The 24,958-nt window shown below is 43.5% G+C and overlaps 1 protein-coding gene and 1 pseudogene across 2 annotated transcripts in view; one reads left to right on the top strand and one right to left on the bottom strand.

Moving 5' to 3' along the window:
- ENOPH1 (enolase-phosphatase 1) overlaps positions 1-24,958 on the bottom strand; it is a 40,020-nt gene that overhangs the window by 2,474 nt on the left and 12,588 nt on the right. For both annotated transcript variants that reach the window (XM_003923954.4, XM_010334731.3), the window contains exons 2-5: positions 14,237-14,338; positions 11,472-11,674; positions 8,186-8,318; positions 4,754-4,877 (exon numbers count right to left, since the gene is read on the bottom strand). In XM_003923954.4, coding sequence (XP_003924003.1) covers positions 4,754-4,877; positions 8,186-8,318; positions 11,472-11,674; positions 14,237-14,338 — 562 coding nt within the window. The remainder of the gene's footprint in view (positions 1-4,753; positions 4,878-8,185; positions 8,319-11,471; positions 11,675-14,236; positions 14,339-24,958) is intronic.
- On the top strand, positions 22,277-22,697 carry LOC104650718 (coactosin-like protein pseudogene; annotated as a pseudogene).

The following is a 24,958-nucleotide window of genomic DNA, read 5'->3' as shown; positions in this document are numbered from 1 at the left end:
TCAGCCTCCTGAGTAGCTGGGATTACAGGCACGTGCCACCATGCCCAGCTAATTTTTTTGTATTTTTAGTGGAGATGGGGTTTCACCATGTTGACCAGGATGGTCTCGATCTCTTGACCTCATGAACCACCCGCCTCGGCTTCCCAAAGTGCTGGGATTACAGGCTTGAGTCACTGCGCCCGGCCCAGGCTTCTTATCTAATTCAGCGCAGGGCAAGTTTTGTCCCTAAGCATCAATCTGCTCTATTGGCATAATACTGAGACACTTTAATATTTATTGACTCAAACCCCTGGAACCTTTTCTTTTCCTTTCTTCCAAGGGGAAAAAGTCAGCTCCCTCTTTCGTACTTGTGTATTATTATTTGGGATTTTATTTTATTTTTTGAGACAGGGTCTCTGTGTCACTCAGACTGGAGTGCAATGGCATGATCTCAGCTCCCCACAACCTCTGCCTCCCCAGCTCAAGCAATTCTGCATCAGCCCACTGAGAGTAGCTGGGACTACAGGCATGTGCCACTACTACTTGGCTAATTTTCATATTTTTAGTAGACACAGGGTTTCACCATGTTGGCCAGGCTGGTCTTGAACTCCTGACCTCAAATGATCCATCCGCCTTGGCCTCGCAAAGTGCTTGGATTACAGGTGTGAGCCACTGTGCCCGGCCAGTATTTGGGATATTAACTTAGTTTTCATTCTGCCTCAGCAGTGTAAGTCTGACCACATGGTACCAAAACAGGACCAGAGAGAGAGAAAAGAGCAAGCAGGCAGGTAGCTCCCTGCCTCATCCCAGCTGCAGATGACCCATGTTCTGGTCCCACTGCCTAAGCATGTGTGGGGCCAGCAGAAGATTAAAGGCATGAATAAAACTGCCTTACAGAGAATCAAAAGGAGCCAATTTCATTTTGAAGCCAATTTAGGGATTATTTCTATTCTCTAAAATTAGGAATAATTTCTACAACTGCAACTGAGGAAAAGGCTTAAGTGAAAAGATAAAGATCCAAAATTATAGATGTATTATGTGAAGCCAAATACAAAAACTAAGTGGCCAAAGACACGAATATGAAGAAACTAAGTGGTCTTAGGGCAGGGGTTGTAATTCTTAATATGGAGACAGAGCAAAGCTCGAGGATCACAAATTGAACTGTGCATTTAATCCCAGAATTGGCTGGCTTTGAGCGGAACACGAGCCACAAAGCAGACCCTTAATTCTAAGCCTGCAGAAATTTACCATCCAAAGTTTGAGGGAAATTAAATATAAGGCAAACTACAGACTTTCATCTGCAACCTCCTGAAAGAAAAACAATTCACAGATTAAGCCAGCTAAACTCACCAGAACAAGGCCTATTTCCTTTCCATAAGAACTGAAACATAGTAAAAGTTTTTCAAATTATCGTTCTTCACAGAAACTCATGGCATATACCTACCCTTCATTGATAGTAAAATAAACTCCCCACCCTACCACTCTAAGCCCCCCAAAATCACTTAAGGGTATACTGAAGCTTCAAATCAGGAAAATGCTTCTATGCAGAAAAATGACAGGCAAACAATGACAGTAAGTTCAAAGTAGAGGCCAGGTGAAATGGTTGTTGCTGAGGCTAATGCTCCTTGACATTACATTTCACATGGCCTGGCTCCTACTTGCTACACAGTGAACCTTGAAGCACTGTTTCTGTGCAGCTGTTGGTCTTTCTTCCAGTACAATCAGATATGTAAATATAAAGCTTTCTAGAAAGTAGGGAAAAAATGAGCTGACTGTGTAGAAATGCTTGGACACAAGCATAATCAAAAACAAAACCTGCTAAGTTTTCAAATTTCGTCAATTAATATATAAAATTCCAGGCCAGGCGCGGTGGCTCACACCTGTAATCCCAGCACTTTGAGAGGCCAAGGTGGGCAGATCACCTGAGGTCAGGAGTTCGAGACCAGCCTGACCAATATGGCAAAACCCCGTCTCTACTAAAAATATAAAAATTAGTCAGCTGTGGTGGTATGTGCCTGTAATCCCAGCTACCTGGGAGGCTGAGGCAGGAGAATTGCTTGAATCCAGGAAGCAAAGGTTGCAGTGAGCTGAGCATGCCACTGAACTCCAGCCTAGGTGACAGAGCAAGACTCCGTCTCAAAATATAAAAATAAAAAAATTCCAAGGCCGGGCGTGGTGGCTCACGCCTGTAATCCCAGCACTTTGGGAGGCTGAGGCGGGTGGATCACAAAGTCAAGAGATCGAGACCATCCTGGTCAACACAGTGAAACCCCGTCTCTACTGAAAGCACAAAAATTAGCTGGGCATGGTGGTGCACACCTGTAGTCCCAGCTACTCGGGAGGCTGAGGCAGGAGAATCGCCAGAACCCAGGAGGCGGAGGTTGCAGTGAGCCGAGATTGCCTCATTGCACTCCAGCCTGGGTAATAAGAGTGAAACTCCATCTCAAAAAAAAAAAAAAAAAAAAAAAAAAAAAAAAAAAAAAAAAAAAAAAATTCCAGTCTAGATTAACCAAGGGCTGAACATTTTAAAAGATATTAATAATTACTGAATGTCTATTGTATGTCGGGTAAAATTAAGCCTGTTCTACCTCTATTTCTTTGGAAAAAGTTATTAAAACTTTTTAGGTATTAGATGACCTATGCTGATTAACTTTTTTAAAGCAGCTTAGCAAATTAGTACCTGCTTACATACCTACCATTCTTGCATATCTCAATAAAGCAAAAGCTCAAGGGTCAGCAGAAGAGAAAGAACAGCTCAAACACACTACCTCAGATAAGGCACCTTTACCAGAAGCCTGGATTTTCCTTTGGGCCCTATCTCTAAAAATCTCAGGAGTAACTTTAGTTCTATAACAGATAGGCAAGGCTGGAGAGAGGACTCTTTGTTCCTACAGACTGCTGAGGCTGCCACCCAGAGGCCCGGGAGTCACATGGGGCTGACTAAGCAAAAGAGCATCCTCGCCCCCTCTGCCCCTTTTCCTGAATCCCCTTCCCTAGCCTGCTGTCACAGACACAGTTTGTCAAGAGCATTTGCACAGTACACAAAGCCCTGTTCTAGGGGTAAACAGAGGGTATGATTGCAGTCCCAGAGAAACTTGCAATCCAAGGCAGAATGGAAAAAACACAAGTATGTAGAACTGCCCTCAAATACAAGCAAAATTATAAACACACTAAAAGCCGGCACAGTGGGTGATGCATAAACTCTAAGGAGAATGACTGCACTGGAGCTAGGGGAAAGCCTTACCAACCAGGGGCTTTTCAGTAAGAATTGCAGAGGCCACCTTCCTCCAGCACCCTTTACCTTTCACCTACTTCCTCTTTCCTCATTCACTAGTTTCTCCTTCTGTAATTCTCTAGAGGACACACATTCTTAGGCAGATGCTGGGGTATGTGTTTTCCATTTGATCAAAACCACTCTTGAAGGCCAGGCAGGGTGGCTTACACCTGTGATCCTAGCACTTTGGGAGGCGGAGGCAGGCAGATCACTTGAGGTTAGGAGTTCAAGACCAGCCTGGCCAACATGGCGAAATCCCATCTCTAACAAAAAATAACAACAAAATTAGCCAGGGGTGGTGGTGCACACCTGTAATTGCTTGAACCCAGGAGGCAGAGGCTGCAGTGAGCTGACATTGTGCCACTGCACTCCAGCCTGGGCGACAGAGTGAAACCCTGTCTACAAAAAACAAACAAAAAAACCTACTCTTGAAATACTTTATATTACAAATAAAGTATGGTATATACTGTTTGTGAATTCAACCCATAAAGTTACATATATGCTACTGTACTGTAAATAGTAAAGAGGGTCATGCTGGGTACAAAATATTATGTCTCTAAAGTGAATCATGTACAACAAAGCCAAAGATTCACAACCTCAGAGGTTCCTGGGGAATGAAGACCACTGGAGGGAAGGCAGGGGTGAGATACCTACTCACCATGGAGAAGTGCATCAATTGGAACCACGGCCAAAACTGCTTAAACTAATTACAGTTCTCTTTCTCTCTCTCTTTTGGCTGGGTATATATAGCTGACCTCACTATTGTTAACTGCATTTAATGCAGGTCTACAGTGACTTTATTGTCAACTAACCACCCCTTATCCTCATACCCCTGCCTGCATGCTCCTTCCCGTGACTACACATTTAAGTCTTCCTTCGTTAATTTACTGTGTCATAGTGTGTGTGTGTGTGTGTACATAGCGACAGGTAGGAAATCATGGATAAGGAGTTAAATGACAAGAGTTAGTCTTTTCAATGCCAATTCCCCATACACAACTCCCAGAGTGGAAGGTGGGTCTGTTGGTTTATTCTTTTTTGAGACAGTCATGCAAGGTCATCCAGGTTGGAGTGCAATGGTGCAAACACAGCTCACTGCAGCCTCAACTTCCTGGGCTCAATACTGATCCTCCTGCCTCAGCCTTTCAAGCAGCCAGGACCACAGGAGTGAGCCACCTCACCCAGCTAACTTTTTGAATTTTTTGTAGAGACAGGGGTCTTACATTGTTGCCCAGGTTAGTCTCAAACTCCTGGGTTCAAGCAATCCTCCTGCCTGAGCCCACAAAAGCACTGGGATTACAGGCATGAGCCACCATGCCTCGCCTCACTTTTTTTTTTTTTTTAAATTAAAACACAAACTTGAACCAGAAATTGTTTCTTTATGTAAAATTATTTTATTTTTCAAGGATCCCCACATAAACTTTCTTTAAAGAGGCAATGTGTTTGTAGTGCCGGGTTCAGTTCATATCCTGGAATATATAATGTTAGAAATCTATTACTCACCTCGAGTAACATCTGTCAGAAACAAAATGTTGTTGGTTGAGCACCCAATGCTGTCTGCAATCTTTCGATAACTTTCACTCTCCACTTTGCGCCCAATCTTGGTATCAAAGTGACCATCAACAAGCTGAACAAAGAGGAGGGGAAAGACTGGAAATACAAACACACTTGCAGTGCCCCTCACGAGTTTTCTCTGAATACATGATAATCACGGTGACTTCATTTGCTCCGTATTTACTGAAAATCTAATTAATGGGGAACTTTATGAAGGCTACAAAAAGTGAAAATACAGATTTCATAGCAACAAACATTTGGAAAAAGAAAACTACCAGCTCGATATAAATAAGATCATTTTATAATCTACCTGGTTTTCACTAGCATTCATTTTACATCTGAAACAGTTTAAAATAAACATGCCCTACATCCTACCCTTAAAACATGATTTGTACTCAAACTACTTATTGGATTGAATTTTACTCCTGATGAAAGATTCTGAACACTACCCTTTAATCTTATGACGAAAAAATTTCTCTAACCTGCTTCATGAATAAGCTATTATTTTACTTACGAGAAATTTTCATTTTCTTTTTTCTTTTCTTTTTTTTTTGACACGGAGTTTCGCTCTTGTTACCCAGGCTGGAGTGCAATGGCGCAATCTCGGCTCACCGCAACCTCCGCCTCCTGGGTTCAGGCAATTCTCCTGCCTCAGCCTCCTGAGTAGCTGGGATTACAGGCACGAGCCACCATGCCCAGCTAATTTTTTGTATTTTTAGTAGAGACAGGGTTTCACCATGTCGACCAGGATGGTCTCGAACTCTCGACCTTGTGATCCACCCGCCTCGGCCTCCCAAAGTGCTGGGATTACAGGCTTGAGCCACCGTGCCCGGCCGAAATTTTCATTTTCTAATCAAAACATTTGAAATTCTACCCAAGGGCTCGTCTACATCTCTGCCTGCAGGGCCCAGCCCTACAGGGTTTTGTGAGCCCCTCTGGGCTGGTGCAGAGACGAGAAATCGAGGAAATAAAAGGCAGAAGACCCAGAGATCCAGAAAAGAAAGTCTGGGGCCCAGGAGTCCACTGCTACCCAAATTGCAGGAGACCAGCAGTGGCCCCGAATGCTGGGATGCTTTTACTTTTATTGAGTTGCAAATTTGGGGAAAGGGTAGGTAGGGCGTGGTCTTGGTGGTCGGAGACTGGGGGCAGGGTAGACAGGGCGTGGCAGTGATACCGTTAAGTATATCACGTGTTATTTAGGTAGGGGCTTAGGAATTTTTGGCACCCGAAGTGAGGTAGGGAGCATAATGCATCAGCACTTTTTCCATACTTACTAAGAAAGAACTAAAACATTAAGATTTATATTACTATTACGGATTATCTTTTTTTTTTTTTTTTTTGAGGCGGAGTTTTGCTCTTGTTACCCAGGCTGGAGTGCAATGGCGCGATCTCGGCTCACCGCAACCTCCGCCTCCTGGGTTCAGGCAATTCTCCTGCCTCAGCCTCCTGAGTAGCTGGGATTACAGGCACTCACCACCATGCCCGGCTAATTTTTTGTATATTTAGTAGAGACAGGGTTTCACCATGTTGACCAGGATGGTCTCGATCTCTTGACCTCGTGATCCACCCACCTCGGCTTCCCAAAGTGCTGGGATTACAGGCTTGAGCCACCGCGCCCGGCCTTACTGATTAAAGCAGGACATGAGAGTAGACATGGAACATAACCGCTGAAGCACAGCATCACACAGAGACAGTTAAGCCCCCGGATGTTTGCGGGTGTGTCTGACAGCCGTCAGGCCTTACTACCAGAGCTTGGAGAAGCCGAGCTTTCTCCAAACTTCCCCAGGAAGGAGATGTCTAGGCCATTTTGGACCTTTCCTTCCCTAGCTGGCTAAACAGCAGGCGCTTTCAGTGTGGGCACTGCCGCACAGCCGAGGCGCCCTCCAGCAGCCCTTATGTGGGCGTGACAGAGGGCCTCGGGCACCTCGCCTTAGTGTCATTCATTTCACAACGTCACCCCAGGTTCCCACTTCCGACCTGAGAGGCATTACTAAAAGAATTAAGATTTCCTATGAGTAACTAAGGTCACTTAGGAATAACTAATAACTATTACGGTTATATTTCTAGTTACTTTCTTCTTCATTACTTGTATGGAAATAGGCTGAGGCTTTTTGCTCTTGCCTCGGGGCTTATGGGATCTCCCCCCTACATCTGCCCTCTTGTAAACAACTGGAGTCAACTTTATAACTTGCTAATTTAACCAATAGTAATCAAAATAAGTCCATATTTAGGGTCGGTTACTAAGATGTGATCTTTTCACAAACTAAAAACAAGCATAGTAAGCACTCAGAGACAAACTGGGGTTGGCCAATGGGAAGCTTAAAAAAAAAAAAAGACAAATTAAAGTAATTTTAAGGTTGTTTTTAAAGTTAAGATTGATTTTGCATATTTTCTTTCCCTCTCAGTTTGCCTCACTGGGTAACTAGAGAGTAAAATTTTTATTAGTGAACTCAGTAGGTGCTTTTGTCCTGTCATGATTGTGAGAAAAGTTGTCTATTAAAAGAACAGTCACCCTGGATTTAAGGGTTTCATTACTTAACATCTGATTTAAAAATAAGACAGAAAGTAGGAAAAAATTAAAATTTTTTTGCACATGGTAGGGGCTCAATAAATATTTATTTTAAAAAGTATCTGGTCAAGTTACCTATTGTAAGTAATCTACTGTAAGTTCGGTCTATAATCAAGCTACCTATTGGAAGTTAAAACTAAGTTCGGTCTATTTAAGTTACCTATTGTAAGTTAAAATAAATATTTATTTTTAAAAAGTATCTGGCCAAGTTACCTATTGTAAGTAATCAACTGTAAGTTCGATTTATATTCCAAGTTACCTATTGGAAGTCTGGTCTATATTCAGCTAATCAGCACTTCTTTTTAAAAACCTAAATGTAGTCACTTCTTTCACTGATCACCTCATCCTCCAGGGGGCGCAGGGATGCTGACACAGAGAGGCTTGCAAGAATTTTCTCATGTACATGAAATAGGTGACCTTATCACTAAATTTTAAAATGTGCCTGGTTCTCCTATAATAATGCTGTTTCTTCTGAAATAAAATCTGTATCTCTTCAAAGAGCCAGAAACAAATGAGTGGACCTTGTCCTCTGCCGTATTCAAAAACTCTTTATATATTTCTCCAGACTGTGCACAATTCTATTTTGCATCCTAACCGATTTTATTTTTCAAAACACAGAATAAACTTTATGTAACAACCTTATATAAAAGAAACTGTAACTACAGTATAATTAAAAATGATTATTTTATTTTTACCTAATTTTAAATAACCCCCCCAAAAAAGTATTCCATTAGTTTCCATTAGTTTTCCTTTAACAGTCATTATTTCATGCTTTGATCACATCAAAAAACTAAGTAAACTAAGTAACCTACCTCAAGAATATCCCCCTCCGTAGAATGCCCAAATAACAGTTTCTGTGCCTCCACACTCCCTGAAGAATAGATGTACACCTTCATTCCGGCCTCTCTCCATTTCCTGACTGCTGGAACTACATCTGCAAAGAACCTAGAGGGAAGACCACCAAGTTAAAATACAGGAACACCTCATCCAGCCAGATGAAAACCTGTCAAAATAGATGCCACATGATTCTCTATTTGTGCCCAAACGGTACCTGAGAAGCAGCTTCCTGAGACTACAAACTCCTGCAGTTCTAATAAATGTGCTGCTAGAGTCCCAGGCTCACAGCAGATTAGAAGCAACCGTCTATGTGGAAAAAAGGATAGTTTTGAACAGCCACTAGTGACAGTAAAAAGGGATTATAGATAAAAGGATAAAATGGGAAAGTGTTTTTTAAATTCCCAAGGAACTCAAAAAAGCAAACAGCAATAATGTAATATAATCTCTGATGTTCTTCATGACAAGAAAAGGTTAACTCATGTCCACTGTGCTTTAAGAAAGCATGGAAATGCTTTTAAAAAGATCTGCACTCAGAACAAAGTTTGAAGGCTCAAAGCTATAAACTTAGGATTAGCTAGAAAATGGAATTACTTTTTTTTTCCCCTGAGACAGGGTCTTGCTCTGTTGCCTAGGCTGGAGTGCAGTGACGTGATCTCAGCTGTTTGCAACCTCCACCTCCTGGGTAGCTGGGACTACAGCCATGCACTACCACGCCCAGCTAATTTTTTTTTAATGTTTTATAGAGATGGGTTTTGTCATGTCGCCTGGGCTGGTCTCAAACTGCTGGACTCAAGTGATCCACCCGCGTCAGCCTCCCAAAGTGCTGGGATTACAGGCGTGAGCCACTGCACCTGGCCTGCATTTCTTGAGAACTAAGAAAACAACATTTTACTACATGAGGAAAAAAGTACATAACAAGTAAGTTGAGATACTTGTACTATCTCACATTAACCAGTCAGCAAAAGGTGTCTTTTTCTGACCCCTGACACTCTGTCTCTTTTATCAATTCTACAGTATCTTCCATATTCATGGAGGAAATTAACATCACAGGAAAAAGATGAAAACATAAGCACAAGGAACCTGGATTGCAGAACCAGCCATCTTTAAAAGATTACCTGGAAAATCTCAGAGGAGTCTTCTGCTTTATATGTATTAACATGCTTAATATGATGCACTAATGGAAGGAAATCAATGTATTCAAAACCAGTGCACAAATTATATTATTCTGAGTACTAGTTTGTATTCATAGAGACAGATTTTTCCTGCCTTCAGCAGTTAGTTGTATAATTAAAGAACCAAGACCAAGAGAAGTGAGGGCTAACTACTGGGTGCATGGTCTCCTGTCTCCACTTTTTTGAGTACTGTACAAAGTGAACCTGGCTGATATTCCTAGATCACTGGCATATCCTGCAATTCCAGTCCATCCTTTAAAACGTAGAAGCTCCTTGTAAAATACGAAAAGATGACATCTCATTTGACAGAAATATAAAAGAAATATAGGCAGCTGGAAACACTCTTGGATCTTAGGGTTTACAACAGGCAGTGGCCTAAAATCCTTAGAGGCAAAGTCTTATTAGAATTTCTCAGCAGGCTGGGCACGGTGGCTCATGCCTGCAATCCTAGCACATTGGGAGGCCAAGGTAGGTGGACTGCCCTGAGCTCAGGAGCTCGAGACCACCCTGGGCAACATGGTGAACGCTGTCTCTAATAAAATACAAAAAAATTATCCAGGTGGGGTGGCATGCACCTGTATTCCCAGCTGCTCAGGAAGCTGAGGTTCAATTGCTTGAACCCAGGAAGCAGAAGTTGCAGTGAGCTAAGATTGCAGCAATGTACTCCATCCTGGACAACAGAGTGAGACTCTCAACAAAAACAAAAATAGGCCAGGAGTGGTGGCTCATGCCTTTAATCCTAGCACTTTGGGAAGCTGAGGCAGGTGGACCACTTGAGGTCAGGAGTTCAAGACCAGCCTCGTCAATAAACCCCATCTCTACTAAAAATACAACAATTATCCGGGCATGGCAGCACGCACCTATAATCCCAGCTACTCTGGAGGCTGAGACAGAAGAATCACTTAAACCCAGGAGGCGGAGGTTGCAGTGAACTGAAATTGTGCCATTGCACTCTAGCCCGGGTGACAGAGCAAGACTCTGTCTCAAAGCATAATCAAAAACAAAACAAAACAAAAAACAGAATTTCTCAGTGATATGGTATGGACAACATAGCAAAACCATACGTCTACAAAAAAGTTGTTTAGCCAGGTATAGTGGGTGTTGCCTGCAGTCCCAGTTAATCAGTAGTTTGAGGTGGGAGGATCACTTGAAGTCCAGGAGTTCAAGGCTACAGTGAACTATAATGGCACCACTGCACTCCAGTGTGGATCACGGAGCAAAACCCCAGCTCTTAAAAAAAAAAAAAAAAATAGGCCAGGTATGGTGGCTCATACCTGTAACCCCAGCACTTTGGGAGGCCAAGGCAGGCAGATCACTAAAGCCCAAAAGTTTGAGACCAGCCTGGGCAACATGGTAAAACCCCATCTCTACAAAAATACAAAAATTAGCTAGGCGTGGTGGTACATGCCTAGTCCCAGCTACTTGGGAGGCAGAGGTGGGAGGATCACCTGAGCTAGGGGAGGTCAAGCCTGCAGTGAGCCATGATCATGTCACTGTACTCCAGCCTGGGTAAGAGAGTAGAACCCTGTGTGAATCAATCAAGACTTTATCAGTGGTATAATACTCAAAAGTCTCCTCAGTCAGATTGCTATCAGGAACTCCATAACCAAGACTCAAAGAATCTGTCGAAGTTACTAAAAAAAGCTAAGAAGAACGTGATAGTGCGGGCATCCTCTCAGTAACCTCAACGTTACTCATAGGGCACAAAATTTCCTATGTCTCATAGAGCAAAAAGCAGGTAACTAACAGTCCAGGGAAGCAACCCAACAGAGCTGTCACTTGTGTACTAAGAATCAAATATGACTTAGTTCAAGGAAGTCATTATTTTCTAGGAAGCTGTTTTAAACAGAGACTAAAAGTCCTTCAATCAACCCACAAGACCAGACAGGCAGGTGTGGGTAATCTAGTCAGCTGAAATGTTTTAGCCCTGTTTTTAAAAAATGAAACAAAACTCACTTGTTAGCCTAAAAGGAATGTGGATTTTTATCTATTTTACAAATCATGTGACTTACACTGGGAAGAGAGGACTAGTGAAAAACATGTTTGGATTTGGGACTGGTGAAACGTTTAGGCTGACTCGTGCACATACTCTGCTTTCATGAGCCCAGCTGTGAATGCCGCCCTCCACATGTGGCCCTGCAGCTGTTTGAGTGCAGCGGTCTTTCGATCCAGGGACATCTGCCAGCACACATTATCTACCACGGCCTGGATCATCTGCTGCAGATCATCTACTCCACTCCCAGACGCTGCAGGGATAGGAACAGCCCCATCCAGGTGGGCGTCCTCTTCAGCCTTTAAGTCAGAAACAACATGATGTTTGTTTTTTGCTTATTCAAAAAAGGATCATTTAAAACAAGACCCAAAACCCCAGCAGGACAACTTTCTCCATCATTAGGCCTAGTATGGCTGCAAATGGAAACATCATATACTTTGGAACTGATAAAAATGATTCCTAAAAGAACCTGGATTAATAAATTTACATTGCCTTTCCTTTTGCTAAAAGCTGAAATTTAAACTGAGAGCCGTGTCATATGTGAGAGACAGCACATAATGATAGAGTAAGACTTGATTTGTTGATTCACTACTGGGATCAGCAAACCAGGACTTTAACTCAATCTGATCATTTTCTCTGCACTTTAACTGGGAAAGAAACAAGGAAAATCTCATACATTAGTTTATGCCTGGGATTCAGTGAAAAGAAGCTAGTGAAGTAATAATGTTGGTTCACATTCAGTCTCCTGCAATCTCTCATATCTTGCAAAAATCCTAATAGCAATTTAGAAAAATGACTTTGTGACAGTGGAATCCAATTTTGAAAGATACATATATACATATATATATACACACACACACACACACACACACACACACACACACAATAATGGGGGACTATGTGTGTATGTTTCAACAACAAAAAAAAGGTAAGGGAGGAAAGTACAGTAAGTCCTCATTTAACTTCATCATAGGGTCTTGGAACCTGTGACTTCAAGTGACATGACCTTCTCAAATAATATCATTTCCTTCAACATCATTTTGTTATAACATTTATGTGAAAAAAAAATGGTTTCGTTATAGTTGAAAATTCAACAAACCCAAATACTCCATGCCCAAAGGACATAACTATATTTCCAATCCTAATTCCTAACAGTAAAACATCTACAGAGAGCATTCCACAGTATCCAACATAGAAACAAACTAGAAAATAACTGCCAGTGAGTTAGCTCTGTAGACCACGTAAGATCTTTGCCACTGAAGCAATTTTAAAGAAAAACAACAGAGCAGGAGTTCTATAGCACACAATGTGGAAGGAAAAGGCGGCCTGATGACTTGGGAGAAGAGCAGAACAAGGCACAGGAGACCAAAGCAGGTATGAGGGCTGGGCCAGAGTGAGCTGGGGTGAAGAGTGTGCAGGGGAGTGCAGGTGTGGGGAGCACTGTAGAGGGGGCAGCAGGGGCTTGCAGTGAGGCAGGAGGGAGCGCAAAATGATGAGGTATTGTCATTCAGAGAATGACACAGATTGGATGTGTGTCCCCACCCAAACTGCACATTGAAATGTAATCCTCAATGTTGGAAGTGAGGCCTAGTGGGAGGTGACTGAACAAGGGGTGGGGGGGTGGGGGGGGGTTGGGGGGGGGTGGTGGAGTGCGAAGGGGTGGATTTCTCATGAATGGTTTATTTACTACCATCCCCCTTGATGCTGTCCTTGAGATAATGAGTTTTAGTTGTTTTAAAGTGTGTAGTACCTCCCCCCTTACTCTCTTGTTCCTGACTTTGACCACGTGATACACCTGCTTCCCATCTGCCTTCCATCATGATTAGAAGCTTCCTTAGGCCTCCCCAGATGCAGATGCTGCTGTGTTTCCTATATAGCCTGTAGACCTGTGAGTCAATTAGACCTCTTTTCTTAAAAATTACCCAGTCTCAGGTATTTCTTTACAGCAATGTGGAAACAGACTAATACAGAGATATTAATGAAAAATATAGAGATTGCTCAAACCCATTTGCATTCTACCCAGAACGGACTATTTTTCTTTGAGACAGTGTCTTGCTCTGTAGCCCAGGCTGGAGCGCAGTGGCCATCGAGGCTCACTACAACCTTCGCCTCCCAGGTTGAAGCAATTCTCCTGCCTCAGCCTCCTAAGGAGCTGTGATACAGGTGCCCACCATCGTGTCCAGCTAATTTTTTGTATTTTTAGTAGAGGCAGGGTTTCACCATTTTGGCCAAGCTGGCCTTGAACTCCTGACCTTGAGTGATCCACCCACCTTGGCCTCCCAAATTGCTGCGCCCAGCCTAGAGTTGCTTTTTTCTAGAGCTATTTAAACTGCATAAAAATATCATGTTTTTGCAGACTTAAGTCCTGTCTGGGTGTGCTGGGCATGGTGTAATCCCAGCACTTTGGAAGGCTGAGGAGGGTGGATCACTTGAGGTCAGGAGTTCTAGACCAACCTGTCCAATACGGTGAAACCCAATCTCTACTAAAAATACAAAAAATTAGCTGGGCATGGTGGTAGGCACCTGTAGTCCCAGCTACTCGGGAGGCTGAGGTAGGAGAATCTCGTGAACCTAGGAAGCAGAGGTTGCAGTGAGCTAAGAGCGCACTACCACACTCCGGCCTGGGTGACAAAGTGAGACTCCATCTCAGAAAAAAAAAAAAGCAACTCTAGAAACAACAAACATGATCGAGGCTTTAATTGTACTGTGAATTCCTAAACAGGCAACTCACTAAGTCACTGCAGCCTCCAATCCCTATCAAACCAGGGCACTTAGTTTACAATATGCTCAGAGCATATTCTAAATCTCCAGGTACCCTCATTTCTAAGACACTTGGGAATGTAAGATAGAAATGTCCCAACCTGTTTCCTCAAAAGACTGACATCCTGCTGGCACTCCTCTTCTTCCCAATGTGTCTGCAGATACTCCTTAACATTTTTTTCGATGTAAGGAAATAAAATGTCCTGGATAAAAGAGCAAAAGAAAATACAAGAACTAGCTTTAATCAGTAGCACAAGATTCAGTTTTTCCACTATCTTACCTGTAACAAATCAATCAATGCGACTCTTTATGAAAACTGCTGCTGTGAATATAAGAGCAAGAAAGAGAGACAGAGACCAAGAAACAAATGAACCAGACCAAGAGTTGGCAAATTACAACCTGCAGGCCAAATAAGTCCACTGACTGTTTTTGTAAGGAAGTTTTATTGGAACATAGCCACATCACTTATTTACATAGTGTCTGTGGCTACTTTTGCATCACAATGGCAGAATTCAGTATTTGCAACCAAGACTATAGGTCCTGCAAACCCTAAAATATTCACTGTCCTGTCCTTTACAGAAAAAGTCTGCCAACTACTGAACTAGATGGCTAGACCAAAGGTCCTTGAGGGCATGGATCAAGTGTGTCTTGCTCACAGCTATATCCCCAATGCATACCACATTATTATACATATCACTCCAATAATCTGCTCAAAAGAATGGTTTGGTGTCCATGCATGACAAGTATTTTTTTCAAAAAAACTTAATCACCATGACTCCTTCTTGGTAACCAGAAAGAGTTACCAGACTACCTACACAGTATCAAGTAAGAAAGTGATATGCGGCTAGGCATGGTGGCTCACACCTCTAATTCTAGCACTTTGGGAGACTGAGGCGGGTGGATCACCTGAGGTCTGGAGTTCGAGACCTGCCTGGTCAACATGGTGAAACCCTGTCTCTACTAAAAATACAAAAATTAGCTGGGTGTGGTGGCAGGCACTTGTAATCCCAGGTACTAAGGAGACTGAGGCAGGAGAATCTCTTGAACCCAGGAGGTAGAGGTTGCAGTGAGCGAAGATCATACCATTGTACTCTAGCCTGGACAATAGAACAAGACTCTGTCTCAAAAAAAAAAAAAAAAAAAAAAAAAAAAAAGAAGAAGAAGAAGGTGATATGCAGAAATTCAGTAATAAATAACTACCTGTCGGTAGTCTATGCATTGGGAATGATTTCTCTTTCTCAATCAGGGCTCTACCTCTGCTTTTTACTCGCTGTGTTCAAATAGCTTATGTTCCTAAGCCACAGTTTTCTCATTTGCTACACAGGAATAATATGAGGGAAAGTCACTGGTGTATTAAACTATCTAATGGAAGGCACCTGTCATCTTACCACTTAATATGTTCTTTTTTTTTTTTTTTTTAAGACCGAGTCTTGCTTTGTTACCCAGGCTGGAGTGCAGTGGTGTGATCTCGGCTCACTGCAACCTCTCTCTGCCTCTCGGATTCAAGAGATTCTCCTATCTCAGCCTTCCAACTAGCTGGGATTACAGGTGCCCACCACCACACCTGGCTAATTTTTGTACCTTTTGTAGAGACAGGGTTTCACCATGTTGGCCAGGCTGGCTTAAACTCCTGACCTCAAATGATCCACTGGCCTCAGCCTCCCAAAATGCTGGGATTACAGGCATGAGTCACCGTGCCTGGCTATATATAATTGCATTTTAGGTTTTGGGGTGCATGTGAAGAACATCCAAGATTGTTGCATAGGTACACACATGGCAGTATGATTTCCTGCCTTCCTCCCCATCACCTATATCTGGCATTTCTTCCAATGCTATCTCTCCCCAACTCCCCACTCCCCGCTGTTGCTCCCCTATTTCCCCCTGACAGATCCCAGTGTGTGATGCTTCCCTTCCTGTGTCCATGTGTTCTCATTGTTCAACACCCACCTATGAGTGAGAACATGTGGTGTTTGATTTTCTGCTCTTGTGTCAGTTTGCTGAGAATGATGGTTTCCAGGTTCATCCAGGTCCCTACAAAGGACATGAACTCATCGTTTTTGATGGCTGCACAATATTCCACGGTGTATATGTGCCACATTTTCCCTGTCCAGTCTATCATCAATGGGCATCTGGGTTGGTTCCAGGTCTTTGCTATTGTAAACTGTGCTGCAATGAACATTCGTGTGCATGTGTCCTTATAGTAGAACGATTTATAATCCTTTGGATATATACCCAGTAATGGGATTGCTGGGTCAAATGGAATTTCCATTTCTAGGTCCTTGAGGAATCACCACACTGTCTTCCACAATGGTTGAACTAATTTACACTCCCATCAACAGTGTAAAAGTGTTCCTATTTCTCCACATCCTCTCCAGCATCTGTTGTCTCCAGATTTTTTAATGATTGCCATTCCAACTGGCATGAGATGGTATCGCAATGTAGTTTTGATTTGCATTTCTCTAATGACCAGTGAAGATGAGCATTTTTTCATATGTTTGTTGGCCTCATGTATGTCTTCTTTTGTAAAGTGTCTGTTCATATCCTTTGCCCACCTTTGAATGGGCTTGTTTTTTTCTTGTAAGTCTGTTTTAGTTCTTTGTAAATTCTGGGTATCAGCCCTTTGTCAGATGGGTAGACTGCAAAAACTTTTTCCCATTCTGTTGGTTGCCGATTCACTCTAATGACTGTTTCTTTTGCTGTGCAGAAGCTGTGGAGTTTGATTAGGTCCCATTTGTCTATTTTGGCTTTCACTGCCAATGCTTTTGGTGTTTTGGTGATGAAGTCCTTATCTACGCCTATGTCCTGAATAGTTTTGCCTAGATTTTCTTCTAGGGTTTTTATGGTGTTAGGTCTTATGTTAAGTCTTTAATCCATCTGGAGTTAATTTTAGTGTAAGGTGTCAGGAAGGGGTCCAGTTTCTGCTTTCCGCACATGGCTAGCCAGTTTTCCCAACACCATTTATTAAACAGGGACTCCATTCCCCATTGCTTGTTTTTGTCAGGTTTTTCAAAGATCGGATGGTTGGAGATGTGTTGTGTTGCCTCCGAGGCCTCTATTCTGTTCTATTGGTATATATCTCTCTGTTTTGGTACCAGTACCATGCTGTTTTGGTTACTGTAGCCTTGTAGAACAGTTGAAGTCCGGTAGTGTGATGCCTCCCGCTTTGTTCTTTTTGCTTAGAATTGACTTGGCTATGCGGGCTCTCTTTTGGTTCCATATGAAGTTTAAGGTGGTTTTTTTCCAGTTCTGTGAAGGTCATTGGTAGCTTGATGGGGATAGCGTTGAATCTGTAAATTACTTTGGGCAGCATGGCCATTTTCCTGATATTGATTCTTCCTAACCATGAGCGTGGAATGTTTCTCCATCTGTTTGTGTCCTCTCTTATTTTGTTGAGCAGTAGTTTCTAGTTCTCCTTGAAAAGGTCCTTTACATTCCTTGTTAGTTGTATTCCTAGGTATTTTATTCTCTTTGCAGCAATTGTGAATGGCAGTTTGTTCTTGATTTGGCTCTCTTTAATTCTGTTATTGGTGTATAGCAGGCATCCCCAAACTTTTTACACAGGAAGCCAGTTCACTGTCCCTCAGACCATTGGAGGGCCGCCACATACTGTGCTCCTCTCACTGACCACCAATGAAAGAGGTGCCCCTTCCTGAAGTGCGGGGGACGGGGGGGATAAATGGCCTCGGGACCACATGCGGCCCGCAGGCCGTGGTTTGGGGACGCCTGGTGTATAGGAATGCTTGTGATTTTTGCACATTGATTTTGTATCCTGAGACTTTGCTGAAGTTGCTTATCAGTTTAAGGAGATTTTGGGCTGAGACGATGGGGTCTTCTAGATATACAAACATGTCATCTGCAAATATAGACAATTTGACTTCCTCCTTTCCTATTTGAATACCCTTTATTTCTTTTTCTTGCCTTATTGCTCTGGCTAGAACTTCCAATACTATATTGAATAGGAGTGGTGAGAGAGGGCATCCTTGTCCAGTGCCAGATTTCAAAGGGAATGCTGCCAGTTTTTGCCCATTCAGTATGATATTGGCTGTTGATTTGTCATAAATAGCTTTTATTATTTTGAGACATGTTCCGTCAATACCTAGTTTATTGAGGGTTGTTAGCATAAAGGGCTGTTGAATTTTGTCAAAGGCCTTCTCTGCATCAATTGAGATGATCATGTGGTTGTTGTCTTTGGTTCTGTTTATGTGGTGAATTACGTTTATAGACTTGCGTATGTTGAACCAGCCTTGCATCCCCGGGATGAAGCCTACTTGATCGTGGTGGATAAGCTTTTTGATATGCTGTTACAATCAGTTGCCAGTATTTTAAATATATTCTTAATATATTCTCCAGCACAGGCAGTTAAACTGAGCAAGGATCACCCACATTTCATAAATAATTGCAGCGAAGTTCTCAGAAGATAAATCACAAGCATAACCAACTTATTCATTCAACTTTTTTGAGGACCTACTGAGAACAGGACACTGGGAGTATGAACCACAGCCATTCTTCTCAGAGTCCTCAAGGAAATAAAAGGTGCAAGTTTTCAAACAATTCTGAACTTTGGGGAACAGCTTTAGAAGTTGGAGATTACTTTAGAGTTCCTGATCATCCAATGTGCCTCTCTCCTCATCTATAAAATGCACCACTGTACTGTGTCATCACACAAAGCTAGACAATAAAGCTCGAATTTAGTATAATATCTGGACTACAAATATTATTTGCTGCTAGGCATGGTGGCTCATGCCTGTAATCCCAGTACTTTGGGAGGTCAAGGCAGGAAGATACTTGAATCCAGGAGTTCAAGACCACCCTGTCTTCACAAAAAATTAAAAAGCTAGCTGGGCATGGTGATGCACACCTGTGGTCCCAGCTACTTGTTGGGGCTGAGATAGGAGAATTCCTTGACTCTAGGAGGTTGAGGCTGCAGTGAGCTCTGATTGCACCACTGCACTCCAGACTGGGTGACAGAGTGAGATCCCTACTCAAAAAAAAAAAAAAAAAAAAAAAAAAATATTTGCAGTCAACATGTTAGCAGACTGTACCATTTTAGTGCAAAAGTGTTACTGAATAAAAGTACATACATGGAATAATTAACTAAATTGTGAAAATTTTATCCATTCTTTCAACATACTTATTGAGAATATCTGTAAGATAAATACAATGCTTTCAAGTTGCTTATAAAATAGGCTGGCATGTGCTACTATACATAGTAAGAATTTTTTTAGACAGTCTTCCCCTGACACCCAAGCTGGAGTGCAGTGGTGGCAATCATAGCTCACTGCTGTCTTGAACTCCTGGACTCGGGTGATGATCCCACATCAGCCTCCTGAGTAGCTGGGATTACAGGTGTGCACCACCATGCCTTCCTAATTTAAAAAACAATTTTTGTAAAAAATCTCACTATGTTACTCAGGCTGGTCTTGAACTCCTGAGCTTAAGCAATCATCCCGCCTCAGCCTCCCAAAGTGCTAGGATTCCAGGCATTAACCACCGTGCCTGTCGACAATAAACATTTTAACTTCAGTTATAATCCACTTACAGATAATTTCAGAATACTATAGTATGACAGATATGCTACAATAAGCCCAAGATTCTACAAATAAACATGCGAACATTTTTACTCCACCAGGCGTGGAATTGTTATGATTTAACAGTACACACAACAAAAGGCTATAGAACTAGAGTTATTTGCCTTGTAGGGAAATATGATTAAATTCCACTAGATGTTAGAGGGGATACTGTGCAAGCAGCAATTGTTAATACTCTACACAGCTCAGTGATAGCTTACTGAAGGAGCACCATAAGGGCCATGACATTTTGAACATCTATTTAAAGAAGTTGCCTTGTAAATGTTTTTAAGTTCAAATATGGATATGCTTTATGGTCAAGTGATTGTTTTAGTGAAAAGTTCATAGAATTAATAAAAATCAAACTGTTGTTATATTTACTCATCTCCTTGGAAGAAAATGGGTAATAAAAGGTGCCTCCTAAGAACAGTGCCAAGAGACCAGGTTGTGATGGCTCACGCCTGTAATTCCAGCACTTTGGAAGCCCAAGACGGGTGGATCATGAGGTCAGGAGTTCAAGACCAGCCTGGCCAACATACTGAAACTCCATCTCTACTAAAAATACAAAATTAGCCGAGTGTGGTGGGCCACGCCTGTAGTCTCAGCTACTAGGGAGGGTGAGGCAAGAGAATCACTTGAACCTGGGAGGCAGAGACTGCAGCGAGCAGAGATTGCACCACTGCACTCCAGCCTGGGTGACAGTGAGACTCCATCTCAAAAAAAAAAAAAAAAAAAAAAAATAGTGCTGAGAGTACAGCTACACAAAGAAACTACTTTAAAAGCTTTCGAAGGCTGGACGTGGCAGCTCATGCCTATAATCTCAGCATTTTGGGAGCCTGAGGCAGGCAGATCACTTGAATTCAGAAGTTCAAGACCAGCCTGGCCAACATGGTGAAATCCTGGTTCTACTAAAAATACAAAAATTATCTGGGCATGGTGGTGCCAGCCTGTAATCCCAGCTACTCAGGAGGCTGAGGTGAGAGAATCACTTGAACCCAGGAAGCAGAGGTTGCAGTGAGCCAAGATTGAGCCACTGCACTCCAGCCTGGGCAATAAAGAGCAAAACTCCATCTCAAAAATCAACCAATCAATCAATCAATCAATCATCAATCAATCAAGTCTTCCAAGGGAACTATACAAACACAAATGATTCATAGTATTTTAAAACTTAAAACTTTTTTGAAAAAAATTTAAACAACACAAAGACAGTATCAGTGGGCTACTTTTTTTTTGAGACGGTGTCTCACTCCAGTTGCCCAGGCTGGAGTGCAGTGGCACGATCTTGGCTCACTGGAACCTCTGCCTCCTGGGGCCAGGTGATCCTCCCACCTCAGCCTCCTGAGTAGCTGAGACTAAAGGCGTGAGCCACCACACTAAACTAATTTTTTGAATTTTTAGTACATAGGGTTTCACCATGTTGGCCAGGCTGGTCTCAAACTCCTGGACTCAAGCAATCATCCCATCACGGCCTCCCAAAGTGCTGGCATTACAGATGGGAGCCACCATGCCAGACCCCACTTAAATTTCTTTCCCTTTTTATTCTCTAATTAGAGAAATGGGGCCGGGTGAGGGGGCTCATGCTTGTAACCCCAGCACTTTGGGAAGCCAAGGCAGGCAGATTACTTGAGGTCAGGAGTTTGAGATTAGCCTGGCCAACATGTTGAAACCCCATCTCTACTAAAAACAAAAACTTAGCCTGGTGTGGTGGCCCACGCCTGTAATCCCAGCTACTCGGGAAGCTGAGACATGAAAATTGCTTGAACCCAGGAGACAGAGGTTGCAGTGAGCCAAGATCGCACCAGTCACTGCATGCCAACTTTAGCGACAGAGCAAGACTGTTTCAACAACAACAACAAAAGTTAAGTGGCTTGATGGTTCCTAAAATATAAATCACATCATGCAAAATAAGTAAACAGGTTACAAACAGTATGTAGAGCATAATCCTATTTGGGGGGATAGTCCCACACTGAACAAAACATGGGAGAACATGAACTTAAATGTTTACAAAGATTCTCTCTGGGTTATGACATTAAAAGAAACTTTTTTCCATATCTCTTTCTAAAATAAAAATGTATTACCTTAATAGTGTAAAAAGTTAGCAAAATTAAGTGTTAAAAAAAAATCGGAGGCCGGGCGCGGTGGCTCAAGCCTGTAATCCCAGCACTTTGGGAGGCCGAGACGGGTGGATCACGAGGTCAAGAGATCGAGACCATCCTGGTCAACATGGTGAAACCCCGTCTCTACTAAAAATACAAAAAATTAGCTGGGCATGGTGGCGTGTGCCTGTAATCCCAGCTACTCAGGAGGCTGAGGCAGGAGAATTGCCTGAGCCCAGGAGGCGGAGGTTGCGGTGAGCCGAGATGGCGCCATTGCACTCCAGCCTGGGCAACAAGAGCGAAACTCCGCCTCAAAAAAAAAAAAAAAAAAAAAAAATCTGGGAGCCGCCGCTGCGCTGGGAGCTGGCAGGCGCTGCGTTGCCCCGTCGCCACAGCCTCCCGCCCGTGCGCCCTCGGGGCATCCCCCGCCGCGCGCGCTCAGCCATCCCGGCAGTGTCCCCGCTGCGGCCCCGCGGCGATGGCCACCAAGATCGACACAGAGGACTGCGTACCACCTGGTGCACAACGATAGCTCGGCCGTCATCTGGGTGACTTTTAAATATGACGGCTCCACCACTGTCCCCGGCGAGCAGGGAGTAGAGTACCAGCACTTTATCCAGCAGTACAGAGATGACGTCCGGTTGTTTGCCTTCGTGCGCTTCACCACCGGGGATGCCATGAGCAAGAGGTCCAAGTTTGCCCTCATCCCATGGATCGGTGAGGACGTCAGCGGGCTGCAGCGCGCCAAAACCGGGACAGACAAGACCCTGATCAAGGAGGTCGTACAGAATTTTGCTAAGGAGTTTGTGATCAGTGATCGGTAGGAGCTGGAGGAAGATTTCATCAAGAGTGAGCTGAAGAAGGTGGAGGGAGCTAATTACGACACCCAGACGCAGTAACCCTACCCCCTCCCCCCTTCCGCCCCTTGCCAAAGTCATCTGCTTGCTCCCCGGGGGAGGGAACCGCCGGCCTCAGCTACCAGCCCACCAGGGAGAAAAGAAGCCATGAGAGGCAGCGCCCGCCACCCTGTGTCTGCAGCCCCCACCTTCCTGCTTCCCTTACAACCCTGCTATATCGTATCTCATGAGGCTCATGGAACCTCTTTCTTTGATCTTCTTTTTCTTTTCTCCCCCTCTTTTTTGTTCTAAAGAAAAATCATTTTGATGCCAAGTCCTGCCTGCCATCAGATCCGAGGTGCCTCCTGCAGTGGTCCCTTTTCCTGGAGTTTGTTACGTGCGAGTTCCGCCTAGTGGGATCTGCATGACCTCACATTGCTTCCAGAGCCCGGGCCTGTTTTGCCATCTTGGTTTTCTTGGGCCTCCGTTCCTGCGTACCACTCGGGCACCTGGGCCAGAAGCTGCGCCCGGTGCCTGCAGCCTTCATAAGCACACACATCCACTCCCTAGTCAGACCCAGACCTCCTGGAATCTACCCTGGCTTCCCTCATCCCTTCATCCAGAGTTGCCTAAGTTGCATGTCTGGCAGAGGCAGGATTGTTCGGGGGTGAAGTCAGGTCTGGCTCAGACCGAATAAGAAGAGAGAAAATTTGCCTTAAAACTTGCCTGGCAGTGGCTTTACTGCACGGTCTGAAACCACCTGTTCCCACCCTCCTGGCAGAAATTTCTTTGTAACAGAGAAGGGCAAAGGTCTGAGCCCAGAGTTGGCGGAGTATTTCAGGATTCACTTCAGGGGCTCCCAAAGTGACGAGGACGCTAGGGAGAAGGCCCAGGGTGGGGACTGGGAATTTAATTGATGGGAATAGATCCTTTAGGTTCAGGAAGCTTCTGTGCAAGCTGCGAGGATGGCTCAGGCCTCAGGGCTGCTCCACCGAGCTAGGAGCTGAGCAAAGTCCTGGTCAAGGCGCCCCAAAAGCCTTCGGCTTCAATCTTATACCCACTCAAAAGGATCGTTGTGTTTTGTTTTGTTTTGTTTTGTTTTTTTGGTTTTTTTTTTTTTTTGAGACGGAGTTTCGCTCTTGTTACCCAGGCTGGAGTGCAATGGCGCGATCTCGGCTCACCGCAACCTCCGCCTCCTGGGTTCAGGCAATTCTCCTGCCTCAGCCTCCTGAGTAGCTGGGATTACAGGCACGCACCACCATGCCCAGCTACTTTTTTGTATTTTTAGTAGAGACGGGGTTTCACCATGTTGACCAGGATGGTCTCGATCTCTCGACCTCGTGATCCACCCGCCTCGGCCTCCCAAAGTGCTGGGATTACAGGCTTGAGCCACCGCGCCAGGCCCTGTGTTTTGTTTTTAAAGAAAGATGAGATTGGCTTGGTTCTTCATGAGCACATTTGATGTAGCTCTTTTTTTTTTTCCTTGCTCATTTCATTTTGGGGAAGAAATCTGTACCGCGTTGTGGTTGTGAAGAACATCTCTGCACTCAGTTGACAGAAATAAATGAGTTTTTTTTTGTTTTTCTAAAAAAAAAAAAAAAAAAAAAAATCATATATTTCCAGTTTTTTTTTTTTTTTTTTTTTTTTTTTTCCAGAGTCTAGCTCTGTTGCCCAAGCTGGAATGCAATGGTATGATCTCAGCTCACTGCAACCTCCACCTCCTAGCTTTAAGCAATTCTCCTGCCTCAGCCTCTAGAGTAGCTAGGATTACAGGTGTGTGTCACCACGCCCAGCTGATTTTTGTATTTTAAGTAGAGACAGGGTTTCACCATGTTGGCCAGGCTGGTCTCAAACTCCTAACCTTAGGCGATCTGCCCATCTTGGCCTCCCAGAGTTGCTGGGATTACAGACATGAGCCACCACCAAGCTGGCCGCCGACAGAGTTTTAAATAAAACCACCCCCTACAAAAACAAATAATTAAAGGCTGTTTATCCAGAGAATAAAATTAGGGGAAACTAAATGCAATGGACAAGAACAGCCAGTTGACCAAAATCCAAATTCCAATCAGAATGACTAGAGTGACTTCAAGAGACTAGAGCTATAGCAGCACACATAGTGAATCAGCTATCCTTTGATCAAACTGAAGAAAGACCGTATTTGTGCTGAGCCACTTTTCTTCCCTGGCTCAAAGTCTTGCCCCCTAGCCTCTCTCTCTGTTAAAGTTAGCCTTCCTGTGTAGTTCTCCCATATATATTTACTGTTAGATGTCTGTGGTAATACTATTAGGGGAATTTAATACACTAGGTTTCTTTCTGGTTTTTTA

The sequence above is a fragment of the Saimiri boliviensis genome, chromosome 3 (assembly GCF_048565385.1).
Source record: "Saimiri boliviensis isolate mSaiBol1 chromosome 3, mSaiBol1.pri, whole genome shotgun sequence".
In the NCBI taxonomy this organism is placed as follows: domain Eukaryota; kingdom Metazoa; phylum Chordata; class Mammalia; order Primates; family Cebidae; genus Saimiri; species Saimiri boliviensis.
Note: the sequence above shows the minus strand (reverse complement) of the source record. Positions and strands in the feature narration are given on the sequence as shown.